Below are 16,042 nucleotides of genomic sequence, written 5' to 3'. Positions count from 1 at the left end.
TCTAAGCATAGCACTGGTCACTGATTGTCTGTGTTCCTGAAGATTGGCCAGAATAAGACCTTCTATGTCCCAAAAGAAAGTCATCATGATTTTCTTGACTAAGGACTGTCGTTTGAATTTCTGCTTTACTAGAAAAGATGGACGTTTTCAATGCATACTTTGTCTCTTGCTGTCCGTATTTCAACTTTGGTGACAATCCGCCCAAAACACTCAGATCTTCTTCATAACATTTCAGGAATTACGTTAAATCCTTCATGTGCTCAAGCTGCTTAGATACTCATCTTGTGCAAACTTTAAGGTACCCCAAAGTCATCACACACTATGGCATATGCAGATCCATAGCTTATATCCAAATGTGCAGCAGAAGCGGACAATGTAGTCTGTCAATCTTCTCGGATGAAGGCATTCGTCATGTCAATGTGGTCTTGTGTGTGCAATGTTGATGGCCAACTACATCAAGCTTTATCAATTACATGTGTTATTCCCACTCTAAACCTTTTTACCCATTCATAAACGTTTTGTTGAGTCATGCTATTTTCACTTCCGTACTGAGCCGGTATCTCAGCAGGCTTTACTGCCCCGTCCAAATAAATCTCACTGTGGCATGTTTTTTTAACAATGGTGCAATCCCACAGCGGAGCATCCATGTTCATTTATTGTTGGCTTTAGCTAGACTAATGGCAGAGCACTGCACTATGTCTGTTTGAACTACCCATAAACCATCACGAAAGTGTTCTCTTGTGTCAGCTTGTATCCGTTGCAGTTACTGTGTAATTTTCAAATTGCCTTTACAATTTGATATGCCCTCATACTTTTAAGCAGGAGACCATTTATTTATCTTTTTATCTGTATCACACAAATCTTTAAGTTCTAATATTGTACATGTGCTCAAAAGAAATTAAGCTGCATTTTAATGTTTTTCCAATACTTTTTTCTTACCTGACTTACAGAGCCAGATCCCTAGTGACCTCACTAAAACCAATTTAATTTAATTTAATACAATTTCAGAGCAACTTCAGTAATATAAATTAAAATTTTTACCATATAACAACAGGCAAGTGTCATAGCCTGCTACACCCTGCTATATTATCTCATATTACCTTGAGTAAGTGTTGAAACCAGAAGATGAAAAAGAAACTGGCCTTCTGTAAAAGGTAGATTAGGTAGATTTCTTCTTCATATGCAGAATAATTCTTTTTGTGATGTCTTTCACACTCCATTCTTAGCTGAGAAGCAGATTACGGAAATGCATTCACCAGGCCTTAACAATAAAAATAAGCAAATGGTATCCTCAGCCTAAGAATGCCTCTTATAGTCGCAAGAGATTTGTGCCCTTGATCAGGATTGACATATTAACATGATTGTTCTTTCTACAATGCACTTCTTTTTTGCAAGACAGTTTGTGTGAAATAACTTCTCAAATTTTCAATCTTAAATGCCCTGTAAAGGCTGATCTATGTTTTTCCATCGAGGTTACACTGTAGCTGTGCCTTAGCCCAACATGCACCTCAAAAATGTGACTACTCGTTGTGTCAATGTGGAGATATGCAGACCTCTGAAACTCTGATAGGGCTAGTTTGGTAACCACTTATTGACTGAAATAAGTTTCCATTTGTTTTTGCTATTCTGAAGTAAGCATAGAGCAGATCAAGAAAACACTTGATGAAGTCATAAAATATACAAAGTCAATTTGGTGGTTGCCAATTTGTGCTGTGAAAAAACGTCCAACATTGATTTGAAAGTCAGCAAGTGTTTGAAAAAGTAGAAAAATGTGACGGACGAGTAGGTTTATCTATGGAAGAAAATGTTTAGCAAGAGGAGATCCTGGAGTGCAAAAAACTGCCTTCATTCACTTTTCTTGCATACTACAAACACTGCCAACTAGTGTTTAGGCATACACCAGTAGCACAGTGTGATGCAGAAGTATAAACTGCTTTCAACAGCTTACAGTGTATGCAGGTAACGCACATGGCTATGGCATAAGCTTGACAAAGAAGTATAAATCGACTTTAAGAGTCTATAACAAAATCATAGATAATGTACAGTATAACAATCTGGCTATAGGCCTACAAGCCCCATTACGTTTTAGCACAATTGCATATGAGTATGACATGCTAGTATCAGCTGTAATTAATTCTTTCCAAGTTTTGCTTTATTTGATCCTTTTTACGTGCCCATCCCATCTGTAACAGCAAAGGACATTTAAAAATGTAACAGTAAACAATACAAAATACAACAAAATATTGCATGTACCAAAGTCCAAGTCTAAGAGTGAACCTAGCCTTTAGCATAAAATTGTTTATGCATTTTAGCCCTGTAAGGTTAATAAAAATAATAACATTGATGTTATTGACCATCTTCGAATTATTTTACGAATTTGTAAAGCAGAATTTTTTCTGTCTGCAGAAAGGAACAGAGGTGATGCTTCCTTATAGGTTTTATTTTTTCTTTTTGTGCTCAGGTAATGTTGTAAATGGAACAATTGGCAAGCAGATGGTTGATACCCTGGTAGAATCATCTAGCAATGTTGAAATGATCCTGAAATTTTTTGATATGTTCCTCAAGTTGAAAGACCTAACCTCTTCTGATGCATTCAAGGAGTATGATCCTGATGGAAAGGGAGTCATCTCCAAGAAAGAGTTTCAGAAAGCTATGGAAAGCCAAAAGCAGTACACTCAATCAGAAATTGAATTCTTGTTATCATGTGCAGAGGCTGATGAGAATGACATGTTTAGCTATAAAGAGTTTGTAGATCGTTTCCATGAGCCTGCTAAGGATATTGGCTTTAATGTAGCAGTCTTGCTAACTAATCTGTCAGAGCACATGCCCCACGACTCGCGGCTCAGTTCTTTCTTAGAACTGGCAGAAAGTGTCCTCAGTTACTTTGAGCCCTACCTAGGCCGCATCGAAATCATGGGAGGAGCAAAGCGCATTGAAAGAGTGTACTTTGAGATCAGTGAGTCCAGCAGGACCCAGTGGGAGAAGCCACAAGTCAAGGAGTCCAAGCGGCAGTTTATCTTTGATGTTGTCAATGAAGGTGGGGAGAGTGAAAAGATGGAGCTCTTTGTGAACTTTTGTGAAGACACCATTTTTGAAATGCAGCTGGCTTCTCAGATTTCTGAACCTGATGCTGCTGAAAGGCCTGAGGAGGAAGAGGATGAGCCACACAGCCTCCTGGAGGAACTGGGATCAGAAGAGGAAGAGGAGGCAAATTTGGAATCTTCATCTGCCTTCACCATTGCCTGTGTCTCCATGAAGAAAAACTTTGCCAACTTCATGCATCTCCTCACATTCAAAAATATCCGAAAGCAGTACAGGAAATTTAAAAAGATGACAATAAAAGAAATGGTCAAAGTCTTCTTCTCATTCTTCTGGATGATATTTGTTGGCCTCTTCCATTTTATCTTCACCCTGGTGTGGGGTCTGATCCATATTGTGTGGAGCTCTATGTTTGGGGGTGGCTTAGTTGAAGGTGCAAAGAACATTAAAGTGACTGATATTTTAGGAAACATGCCTGACCCCACCCAGTTTGGCATCCATGGTGACATCCTTGAAGCTGAAAAGGGTGACAGCAGTGAATCGACCACCACCTCTGACCTTGTACAATTAGCAAAAGGAGAGAAAGCTGAGCCAGATCTGATGTCAGAACTACTAGGCATTGGCCCAAAGAAGGAAGGCCACTCTAAACACAGCCCAGAGCCTGGTTTAGGTGACATCTCTGAAATAATTGGCACAGACACTCCATCATCTTTAGTAAGTGCAGTGCATCAAAAGCAACTAGCCCAGGTGAGTTTAAACCTATTTAAATCATTCATTTTATAATAGGTGTGAATGGTTTGAACTGGATCAGGGGTTTAAAAAGATTTAAAAAGTTTAAAAAGAGAATTAGCATCCTCAGGTTGTTCTCTTTTGCAGTGTTTTATGACTAGCTACCTTAGACCATTCACCCTTGTGATCATTGTAAGGGTTCTTCTTCTCAAAATTCCCACTCTATTGTTCATATGAATTTCAGATTCATTACTTCTCATTTTAGTCTCCTTGCTTCTCAATACACTTAGACCATTCGTGCACAATCCTTTGAAAACCTCCAAAAGAAAAGTGTGTGACTGAATATAAGAGCAGATCAGCACCATTTTTGTGGCACATCATCATCTACCATAAGCTGAACCTTGACCTTTCCACTACTGTTACTCATCTGTCAGTGAAAACAACAACCATGGCTTCTTACAACTTTTCCTTAGTGGTAGATGTTGAGTCTCAGCATCTGACATACCTATGCAACCATAGCTGTAAATCTCTGTCCACTTTTATAGATTTTTGAGAGGTAAAGTATTGCTCCCACTTTGAACTGGGTATGAATTTCAGCTCCTTTAAGATGTTTGTCCACAGAAAATGTGTGACATGTCTTTTTTCTGTGATGAAAACTGATACATGTATAGCCATTTTTACAACCCAATAGGAGCTTGCTTCTACAGCAGCAGGGTTCCAGGCCTGCAGAATAAGTCTTACTATGGCACAATGAATCAGCACGAAAATAGACTGGAAACAAAGAACTCCATAAATTGTGAGGAACTCTTTGTGTACCCTATTTTATGTGGGCAGTAGGAGCCTTGGGTCGCTTTATCTTTTATGGGTGTGAATTATTAGGTATTCAAAAGGAAGTTTGATTATGTTTTTAATTCTTATTGAATCACTAGTGGCATTGATCACTGGGGACTTAGTCAAGCCATTTTTAAAAACGTTAACTTATTTTCTTTGAAATGATATTTTGTTGTTTTCAAGCTTCACCTCACTTTTACAGGCTCTCTCATCTTTAACCTTCTTAGTGCAATGTTTTCCCCTGGAAATACTAGCCAAATATATCAATGCTTTCCAACAAGAAAATTATTATTACTTGTAACAGGAACATGTAAATACCAATACATCAACATATACACAGTAGGAAAGGTCTGTCCAGTATCCACTGCTGTACTGATGCAGATTTAATACACGTCCTATGTGTGGCACGTATTGAGACAGTCACCAATGCACAGCCCGATGTTAAAATCAAGACAGTAGTGCATGATTCTTTACACAGTTTTATTATATTTTTTCTTTTGCTTACGCATGAGAGGGTTGAATGTCTTTGCTTGTTCCGCACAATTGATGTGCTCCTTGTGTTAATGCAGGTTACTGTAGCACAAGGCTTAGCAACTTCTGCATTTCCCCTGACTTGAACATTGTAAACAGTGCTTAGGGTGCTAATGTTTTGCTTGTCCTTGCGTATGATCACAATTATTTTGCCTTTTTGTCACAAAGCTAATTGCGCAACACAGTGAAACTGTATGCAACCTTATTCACCTGTCATATCCTGGTGTATCATGCATCAGTTTCCCTTAAACTCTTGATTAGTTTTTACACACTGCTTTTCTTATCAAACAGTGTCCTGTGATATTTACAGAAGTGGCAGTATGGAATATGAAGTTGGAAATCCAAGGCCCTAAGCATTTACGCAAGGATATCTTAGAACCATAATCATAAATGTAATCCTATGTAAATATTACACAAATACTGTAGATGTCCTGAGATAGTGGTACTATACATAACATTTTGGGTGGTCCTGTACTAAATGTATGTGAAACATAGCCTGCCGTTATGTGGACAGAAATTCCAACAATTGTGGACGTCACAACAGACTAATGTATTTCCTTGGTATTTCAGGAAACAGATATCACCAAGGAAGCTGAAACTGAAGTCAAATCAGAAGCAGAAAAGGCAGAGTAAGTAGCAGCATCTGATTTCCCCAGCACAAAAGAGGTAGTTTGGTTGTGGGGCATAAGACATACTAAACATAAACCAGAGGCTAGTTTAATACCTAGAGGGGCATGAAGTGGGATTGCATTATTTCATCTTGGTTAGAATGGAAAGCAATGAGTAAACTGTTAAAATGTCTTATTTGTTTTGTTATCCTAAGCACTGAGGATGGTGAGAAAAAGGATAAAGCCAAGGAAGAGGAGCCACCAGAGCTGGTGGTGGAGGAGAAGAAGATCCGAAGAAGACGACATGGCCAGAAGCAGGAAGAGACTGATGCTTTCATGGCTAATTTCCTGGCTGGCCTGGAGGTGTATCAGACTAAGATGCTGGTGAGCAGTGACTACCACTTGAAATGTGGCACTACACAGAGCTAATTTTAGATCTTGCTCTGTAGGCATGAATGTCCCCTTGTTTTCCTCCAGTGATTTAGTGACAATAGCAGAGCAGTTACACCTCTTGGGAATCAGTGTTATTACATGTCCAGTCCCGCTATTGTGTGCTCTGAGAAAATAACATTCGTGTTGTGTCTTCTTTTAGAATTACCTGGCACGCAATTTCTACAACCTGAGACTTCTCGCTCTCTTTGTGGCCTTCGCCATCAACTTCATCCTCCTCTTCTACAAGGTAACAAGTTCCACAATACCTCTTTAAGAAAATGAGATTAAAGTCAGGGCTGAAGGGTGAAGAGTCTTAGAAGAGAATCTGCTAAGGGATGGAGAGGATACTGGGGCTATAAGCTGGAGGTATGCCTCTGTGATTGCTGCTCCTCAGTCAGCCATTTATCATGAATAAAAATCCACCCAGCTTGAGGTATGAACATAACGTAAGGCAAAGACAAGTCCTAATCCAAATAGTAGGAGAGCCAAGGAAATGGTAAAAGCCTGGATTAGTTGTTTTCTGTTCCTCTGGAGTCTGTTTTATCTGCTGGAGTCTGTTTTATCTGCAGCTTTGAAGAATGGACACTATACATTAGGGAATATTTTTATGCCATGCAGCTGCTGGTAAGAAGAGCAGGTTTGCTCACCAGTGAAGGAGTTTCTTCCAGCTTGGTTTAATTTTGAAAAATATTTCTCATCCTACTGCCCAAGTGTTGACATGAATGGCAGAACAAGAGGAGCATATATAATATGTACAGTATATTAGATCATGTAACTTGTGCCTTTTGGAGGGACCATTGACTAGCAGATAATTTAAATAGTACTGCCAAAGTTTTAGTACCTTGGCCTCCCAAAAACAGCAGCTTAGTAGATCCCATGAATTTCCACAAATAGTTCATGTAGTCTTTCTTGAAAACACCCAGTTTTGGATTTTTTCTCAATTTGTGCTCTGTCTTGTCTTCTTTACATCAATAAATTACATTGTACCAGCTTTGTGATGGTCCTGATTTTGTAGTCCTACCAACACAGGAGGCCCCTGCCAATGCATAGGAAGCTCCTTGTTTAAAACACTTTGTTTCGTCTGGTTTCTCTTCTCCTTCCTCTTAGATATGAGTGTGCTCTATTGTGTGGAACAAAGCACTGCTTACAGGTTTGGCATTTACAGGCAAACACTTAATGATGGAACACTAGCTGAGGAAAATGCACAGGCAACTTTAGAGGATGGTTACTCCATGGCAGTAGTTGGAAAGGAGGGTTGGCCTTACAGGAGATGAGCTGTTGAGAAAGTGGAGAGCAGAATTATCACTTAAATTATATGGAGTCCAATGACTGTGGGGGTCACTATACAGTATGTTGTAGTGTTATTTGTTCATAGGTTCATATGGTTAATATTGTCACAGGTGCAGAGTACAGTGAAATTCTTACTTACATATGCTAATTAATATGCAACATGTTACCATGATCAATGAATATTATTACTCAAACCTCAAAATTTCCATCTTTCTTACCTCAAAACTCCTGTCTTCCTTACTTAAGATGACTACTTCCAAGTTAGAATTATAATAGAACATGAAGTTAAAGTATTCTCTCTGTTAGATTTTTCCACAAGTTATGGAAATACATTGTATTTAGTTGTCCTATTGAGTTTTGTTTTGAGTAAAAATTGGGCCATATTTAAGGGGTACTGTCAAAATAAATATCAAAGAGTTCTCCTGACAAAAGACATTGAACAGTGTGACTACAAAAACACAGTTCACAAAAAGCTTTACTGCAAATTCTTGATCATTGATCTCCGGTTCACTTCTGTCGATAGAATGTAAAGGCTCTCAAGAATCCAGGAAGTCGTTAAAAAAAAAAAAATTAACAAAGACTTTTTTGGAACATATAATACAAAATGTTGATCTTGAACTGTGATCGTAGTCTTTGTTCAGACAAATTATAAATATATAGTATACTCACCAGCCACTTTATTAGGTAGGTCAACTGCATGTTAACGTAAATATCTAATCGCCAAATCACATGGCATCGGCGCAATGCATTTACGCATATACACATTGTCAAGACAATCTGCTGAAGTTGAAACTGAGCGTCAAAATGGGGAAGCCAGGTGACTTAAGTGACTTTGAAAGTGTCATGGTTGTTGGTGCCTGACAGGCTGATCTAAGTATTTCAGAAACTACTAATCATCTGGGATTTTCACACACAACCATTTCTATTGTTTACAGAGAATGATCAGAAAAATGTAAAATATTCAGTTAGCAGCAGCTGTCTTGGCGAAAATGCCTTGTTGATCTCAGGGGTTAGAAGAGAATGGTCAGACTGGTTCCAGCTTATAGAAAAGCAACAGTAACTCAGAAAATCACTTGTTACAACCGAAGTACTACATGTAGTAAAGCATCTCTGAATGCACAACATGTTGATCCTTGAAGCAGATGGGCTAGCAGCAGGAGATCACAGTGGGTACCACTCCTGTCAAATAAGAACATGCAACTGAGGCTACAATTCACACGGGATCACCAAAATTGGACAATAGGTGATTGGAAAAACACTGCCTGGTCTGATGAGTCTCAATCTCTGTTGCAACATTCAAATGGTAAGTGTTAGAATTTGCTGTCGACAACATAAGAGCATGGATCCATCCCACTTTGTATCAACGAATCAGGCTGGTGGTGGTGGTGGTGTAATAAATTGGAGGATATTTTCTTGGCACATTTTGGGCGCTTTAGTACCAATTGAGCATCATTTAAATGCCTCGGCCTACCTGAGTATTGTTGCTCACCATGTTTATCCCTTTTTGGCTGACGTGTACCCATCTTCTGATGGCTACTTCTAGCAGGATAACGCACCATTTCACAAAGCTCAGATAATTTCAAACTGGTTTCTTGAATGTAACAATGAGTTCACTGTACTCAAATGATTTTCACAGTCATCAAATCTCTAATAGAGCACCACTGGGATGTGGTAGAACGGGAGATTCGCATCATGGATGAGCAGCCGACAAATGTGCAGCAATTGCATGATGCTATTGTGTCAATTTGGGCCAAAATCCCTGGGGAATGTTCGCAACACCTTTTTGAATCCATGCTACAAAGAATTATGGCAGTTCTGAAGGCAAAAGGTGATCATAATAAAGTGGTTGGTGAGAGTGTAACACAATACAATACAACTTATTTTTTTGTGTAATGCTCTTCACTGAGAGCAGGTTCAGATCTCTGTGAAAAATTCGTAGTTAAAATACAAGTAGAGGTGATGCTAATTACTAAATACGTAACTGGCACACATATAAATGCATACAGTATTTGTTAAAACACACAAAGAACAAGGCAGAAATTGATTAAATATAAATGGAAATCAATAATATCTGTCCATTAATTAATGGATAAACTATTGCCAGTTGACAACAGAGAAGATTAAAATTGCAAAAGAGAAAGTCAAAAATAAACTCAGAGTCCTGGAGACCTCTGCCAACTGGCCGCCTACCTGCTTCTGAGTTTTCCAGTCTGATGAGGGAATCTTTCCATTTGATTTCATCCTAAATTACTTTTTGTATTCAGGCTACTCTTCTTTCAAATTTTGATTCATCAGTCCAATGCACCTGCTTCTATTGTTTTGTGCAATTCTAAGCTTCTTGGTTTTGTTTCCATTGATGAATGGCTTCCATGAATACCACTTCTAACAGGAGTTTCCCAGACTCAAGAAGCTTGTGTTTGAGTTCTAGTGAATTGTGTGGGTTCTAGTGGATCCTGTGCCACACTTCTAATATTTTCTGGTATAGGAAACTGTAACTAAAAAGACTAGATGGCAACAGACTAGGTAAGTCTTGAGACACAAAGGGAATCCAAGTGAAAACCTGCATATACATGTGTAATGCAGTCTGATAAAAAGATAAACAAGGATTATAAGCATGAAAACTGGAAGTGCAGGAAAAGAATAGCTGGGCATATTTAAAGTGTTTTGTGGTGCATAAGTGTACACAATTCAGAGCATCTTTCTATGAGGGGCAAAAAAGGAAACTGAAAGTCCACACATTTTGTATTGTTAGGTCACTGAGGACCCCTTTGACTTTGATGAAGTGGATGAAGACTCTGATCTATGGAATGGAGACGAGGAGGAGGAGGATGAAGGAGGAATGGTTTACTTTGTTTTGCAAGAGAGTACGGGTTACATGGCGCCTACGCTCCGATTCCTGGCTGTGATTCACACCATCATTTCCTTCTTGTGTGTTATTGGGTACTACTGCCTTAAGGTAAGGTGACATTCAGCATTTTGTGGACCTGCTCAGTTTAAAATTGCACTATTTAAAACAGAGCTTGAGTAAGTACTATTATAACATTTGTATATAAATATACTGCAGTGGGCTGGCGCCCTGCCCGGGGTTTGTTTCCTGCCTTGCACCCTGTGTTGGCTAGGATTGGCTCCAGCGGAACCCCGTGACCCTGTGGTTAGGATATAGCGGGTTGGATAATGGATGGATGGATATATAAATTTATACAATACTAGTAAAATACCCACACTTCGCAGTGGAGAAGTAGTGTGTTAAAGAAGTTATGAAAAAGAAAAGGAAACATTTTAAAAACAATGTAACATGATTGTCAATGTAATTGTTTTGTCACTGTTTTGAGTGTTGCTGGCATCAACGACTTGATTATCATTATTTCTTTCAATGAGGTTCGTATTTAGAGGATGTCTTGTGTTCAAGTTATATTCCGTGTTTGTCAACCGTTGTAAAGATAACAGGTTTCATTCATCGAAGTGTTCACCACCACTTGTGAATCTAAGATGTTTAACAGGTATTTATGCGATCTTGCGATGTCCACGGCTTTATTTAATGTTAGCTAAGACCCGGCACTTAAAACTTTCTCTCGCACTTTCGCTGAGTTTGTGCCAAACACCAGTCTGTCCCTGACGATCTCATCCTCGTTTGCATAAGCACAGTCCTTCACCCGCGAATATTTAGCGGCAGCGTGTCCATTGGATTGCTGCTGACGGACGGCCTTATATGGGCAGGCACTCAATTACATAGGAGGTGTAACGATGAGGGACGCAACTCCGCCCCACACGGTGACCGAGCTGCAGGCTATGGCCATATATATGTATGTAAGCAGATTCCAGTTATGACCATTACGCGTAGAATTTCGAAATGAAACCTGCCTAACTTCTGTAAGTAAGCTGTAAGGAGTAAGTCTGCCAAATTTCAGCCTTCTACCTACACGGGAAGTTGGAGAATTAGTGATGAGTGAGTCAGTCAGTCAGTCAGTCAGTCAGTCAGTGAGGGCTTTGCCTTTTATTAGTATAGACTAGGGGGCTCTGCCCCCTGCTTACTTCACTCACCAACCCCCAAACGGGCGATGTCCGCTAGCCACTTTGCAGCTGTGCCGCTCATGTATGGGGAAGCGAATGTACAATTTAAAAAGATTGTTATTTTCATGGGAATTGTTCCATATGCATAATATAACTTACTATTTTAAATACAGTGAATACTTAACCATAGTAAAAAATAGTAAAACATAATAAATAGAAAAAAAATTGTTTCATGTTGCATTAGAGGTATTTGTTGCATTATATGTTTTCATTCTCTTTGCCTTTGAAATTAACACGCAAAATACTTTTTAAAAGTACACTTTTACTGTAAAACATCAGTAAAAACAATATTTGGAATTAAATTTTCATTAATATCGCACTGAATTTTGATTCCGTGTTTGGACTTATATAGTGACAAAGCAACATATAACTGCCCGTGAGTGAATATCGTTTCTTTCTCTCTAATAAATAAACCGACTTTTTCTAATGTTAATTAGTTAATTGTCATAGCAAAAGCGATTCTAACGGGAAACTGTAAACGTTTTAATATGAATGGCATATCAAGATCTCCTTTGGTATCTAATGTTATCCGCGGAAGATGTACTACATTACCTATCTTGTCGCCTGTAAAAATTTAACATGTCAGAATTGCTCGACCAATTTTAAAATCAGACATAAATTACATAATAACATTACAATACACCCTTCTTTCAACAGTAATTTGGCCGGTGAAAGAGCGGACAGTGTTAACGGTTGTAGACATTCTACGGGATATTGTAAGTTGATGTTTTCATCTTCTGCAACATCACCACCAACTGTTTCAGCATAGTCTATTGATACGCATTTAACCAATTTGTTGTGAATCCAATCGACAATTTTCGTGTTAATTTGTTTGACTTCATTGTTTCTCGGTGCTAGGATTGCCCATGTACTCATTTCTTCTGTTAATAACCCTTCTGGATGAAATTCTTCAATAAGATTTGAACATAAGTCTTCTTTTATTGGGAACTTAAAGTGAGGAAACATAAAAATTTATAAGAGCTGAGAGCACAGGAACTGTCTGACAAAAGCATTCACATGAATGAGAAGTGGAAGGATCGTGGGCATGGGTCATTAACCTGAAATGGATGAGAGGAGGGCAGAACTTAAAAAAATGTCTTGGCAATAGTCTCGTCTTGTTTTATGATTTTCTTTAATTACTAATAATAATAATAAAAAGAGATGTATAAAATAAATCTGGAGTTACAACTCAAACTCTGTTATGGTAGTAGTGGTGAGAGGAGTTATTTGAAATCTTAGGTGGTATACATTAGAAATTGTGTTTTAAAATAAAGCCTTGATTAATAGAAGCCAAAAGTTGCTCTGTCTGCCTTCATTTGTGGCAGCATCACTGTCGGGTACCATAAAAGTTCAAATTTATTTTGTCTGATTGAAGGGTTAACTGCAGTGCACAAGCTTACCAGGATTCTGACTGGCTAGTGCTACGCCCTGGCCCAGTACCCTTTTAATGTTTATCAATCTAATCACCTGAAAAACTTTATGGTGGAGGATGAAGACACCCAAATGTTTCTGAATTTTGTGATCATTTTGCATAGTTTTAGCCATCAGGTTAATGTAAGCAGTGACACTTGCCAGAAAATTAAACCTATCCCTTAATAGTGTCTTTATTAGAAAACCAATATGTTTGCTCCTCCAATGTAGTCCAGTATGAACTGGTCATCTCAAGCTCATTTGCATTGTTCTTTCTGAATTGTTAAATGGCCTCTTGCTTAATCCCATAGGTGCCTCTGGTTGTGTTCAAACGTGAAAAGGAAATTGCCAGAAAGTTGGAGTTTGATGGCCTCTACATAACTGAACAACCGTCAGATGATGACATCAAGGGACAGTGGGACCGGCTGGTGATTAACACTCCGTGAGTCATCTAAATGACATATACTGTACATTGTATTGTATTAACCCCCTTCTTTTTGACACCCAATGCACGCCCAACCTACCTGGAAAGGGGTCTCTTTTTGAACTGCCTTTCCCAAGGTTTCTTCCATTTTTCCCTACAAGGGTTTTTTGGGAGTTTTTCCATGTCTTCCTAGAGAGTCAAGGCTGGGGTGTTGTCAAGAGGCAGGGCCTGTTAAAGCCCATTGCAGCACTTTTTGTGTGGTTTTCGGCTATACAAAAATAAATTTTATTGTATTGTAGTGTATATACATGAGAACCTGTATTCTGACATGTGTTTGTTGCTTTATCACATTTTGCTGAATCAAAAAGCAAGGAAAGCAAAGAGGCAAATCCTTATCAGATTTTACTTCCTGCACAGACAGAAATGGAAATATTGTAGGGACAGAATTAAAAATAAGAAAAAAATAAAGAAGAAACATTTGGATGTTTGTTTATAAATAACACAGGGAAAAGGCAATTTAAAAATGGCACTTGTAAACTATAATTTAATTATAACTATAATTTAAATATTTTCTGTTTAAGCATGACAACCATGATACATTAAACTTGTCAAATGTGTTCATTACATTTTTCTTCCCAGAGTCCAAGTCTAAGATGAATTTATTTTGTTCATTGACCACTGTATGTACCACATAAAGTTCAGAGTCATCTGAAATAACTGGTGCTAATATTAAAATACATGAAAGTCAAGTAAGGCATTATTTAAACATCATCGGAAGGAATTATAATAACATGAATGGTGCAAAGTCTGCCTGATGAGAAAAGTAAAATTAAATGACACAATAGGCAAGCCTTTCACATAACAAACCAGACCATGTAGAACACATTAATCACATTTTTGCATATTGCAATCATTTTTGTAATTAACTCAAGAAAATGGAAATCGCACAACCACAGCAAATAAATGTGGATATTTCACTAATCACATATTTATGTTACAAATGTCATAATGGAGAGAACAGCAAATATGGAAGACAAAATTATAAAATGCTGCAAATCCCAGAGCAAAATCTGATAACCTCTTAGGTTCATCACATTTTTTTACAAAGAAAGTACATTAACATATAAGGTTACATAGAATTTTATTTGTCCCCAGGGGGTAATTTGGTTTCCTCAAATATAGGAAAATACTGGAGAAATAATTTTTAAAAAGTTGTTGCAGAAATTGAAAGTGGCAGATAATATAAAGAACATTCATTAATAGGGAAAAATGAACGTACTTAATGCTAATGAATGTGAGCAAAGCAAAGAAAAGCAATAAAATGACATAATGTAAATTCATCAAAGAATGTAAAATTAAAAATTGCAGTCTACGAAAACAGAAATGCAACATTATTTGAAGGGTACCATAATTGTCCAAGCATTACAAAATTGTTGATTTCGAAGCTGGAATAATTTGCAGAACTGGGTTGGGGTCTTGGGAACTAATTTATAAAACTTTGTGTAGATTCAAGAGTGAAAGTACGTGTACACCAAAAAATCAGGGAAATGTATACACCAAAACAAATCAGATTATTAAAATCTGCCGTGCACATATTTCTATGTACTGTATATAGTACAGGCCATATGAAATACTGATGGTTTAACCAGTTACTTTACTAACAAACCCACCATCGTGTTTAGGGAATCCATTCCTGGACGGGTTTATCCATTCCTGGGAATTCGGGAATCCTGCATGTCATTCCCGGGAATCCTGGGCTCCCGGGGATGACACAGTGTACGGGCATCTCACATGTGAACGGTTTTAGAACGACCAACACTTATTTTGAATAATACTACTGCAATATGTAGACACCAATAAAATACTAACCTTATCTACAAACAGTTCATGCTGTCATATAAGTACAGTACATGTATCTAGTTCAGGGGTGCCCAATGCGTCGATCACGATTGACCGGTAGATCGCAAAGGTAGTGAAGGTAGATCGCGCTGCATTCAAAAAAAAAATTTTTTTAATGTTAGTCATTTGCCACTTGATTGACATACAGAGCGGCCAGTCTGAGATCTCTTCTCTTCTAACACACTGGTCATCCCACAAGCACGATCAAACATGCGAGCTACTGCAAAACTCCAGCTGTGATCTAGTTAGCCTTCCAATTTATATCAACTAAAGAAGAGATTAAAAAAAATTGTTTGGGGAGGGTATGGGCTGGATGTGGAATTGGAAGAGGATTTGTTTCTCACAATATCACAATCAAAGTGCGTTTGTCTGATCTGTCAATCTATCATTGCTATTCCAAAGAAGGAAAATGTGGAAAGGCTCTTTCGAGCTGTTCATCAAAACTACGAAACTGACGTCCTTCCAAAAAGTGTTCTGAGAAAGAGAAAGGAGAGGGAACTAAAATCGCAGTTAATCGGACAGCCGTCATTTTTCACTCGGCTGAATTCAAAAGCTCCTTGACTGTAGTGACCATAAATGTATTGAATTGTTATTGTGCCATAAAGGTTATTCAGTTCTGCAAGGTACAACAACATATGTTTTATGTATAAAGTGTACTCAGTATATATATATATATATATATCAAATCATTTTTAAAGTAGGTAGATCATTTTGACCTGGTCATTTTAAAAGTAGCTTGCAAGCTGAAAAACTGTGGGCACCCCTGATCTAATTAGTT

At 38.1% G+C, this 16,042-nt stretch overlaps 1 protein-coding gene across 15 annotated transcripts in view; it reads left to right on the top strand.

Annotated features, from left to right (window-relative positions):
- Nucleotides 1-16,042, top strand: part of ryr3 (ryanodine receptor 3) — a 539,734-nt gene that overhangs the window by 495,371 nt on the left and 28,321 nt on the right. For all 15 annotated transcript variants that reach the window (XM_039741277.1, XM_039741278.1, XM_039741276.1 and 12 more), the window contains 6 exons: nt 2,462-3,786; nt 5,701-5,759; nt 5,954-6,122; nt 6,331-6,417; nt 10,213-10,416; nt 13,253-13,383. In XM_039741277.1, the coding sequence (XP_039597211.1) occupies nt 2,462-3,786; nt 5,701-5,759; nt 5,954-6,122; nt 6,331-6,417; nt 10,213-10,416; nt 13,253-13,383 (1,975 nt within the window). The remainder of the gene's footprint in view (nt 1-2,461; nt 3,787-5,700; nt 5,760-5,953; nt 6,123-6,330; nt 6,418-10,212; nt 10,417-13,252; nt 13,384-16,042) is intronic.

Source organism: Polypterus senegalus, chromosome 18, assembly GCF_016835505.1.
Source record: "Polypterus senegalus isolate Bchr_013 chromosome 18, ASM1683550v1, whole genome shotgun sequence".
In the NCBI taxonomy this organism is placed as follows: domain Eukaryota; kingdom Metazoa; phylum Chordata; class Cladistia; order Polypteriformes; family Polypteridae; genus Polypterus; species Polypterus senegalus.
The sequence above is the reverse complement of the archived record's forward strand: the minus strand, read 5'-3'. Positions and strand labels throughout refer to the sequence as shown.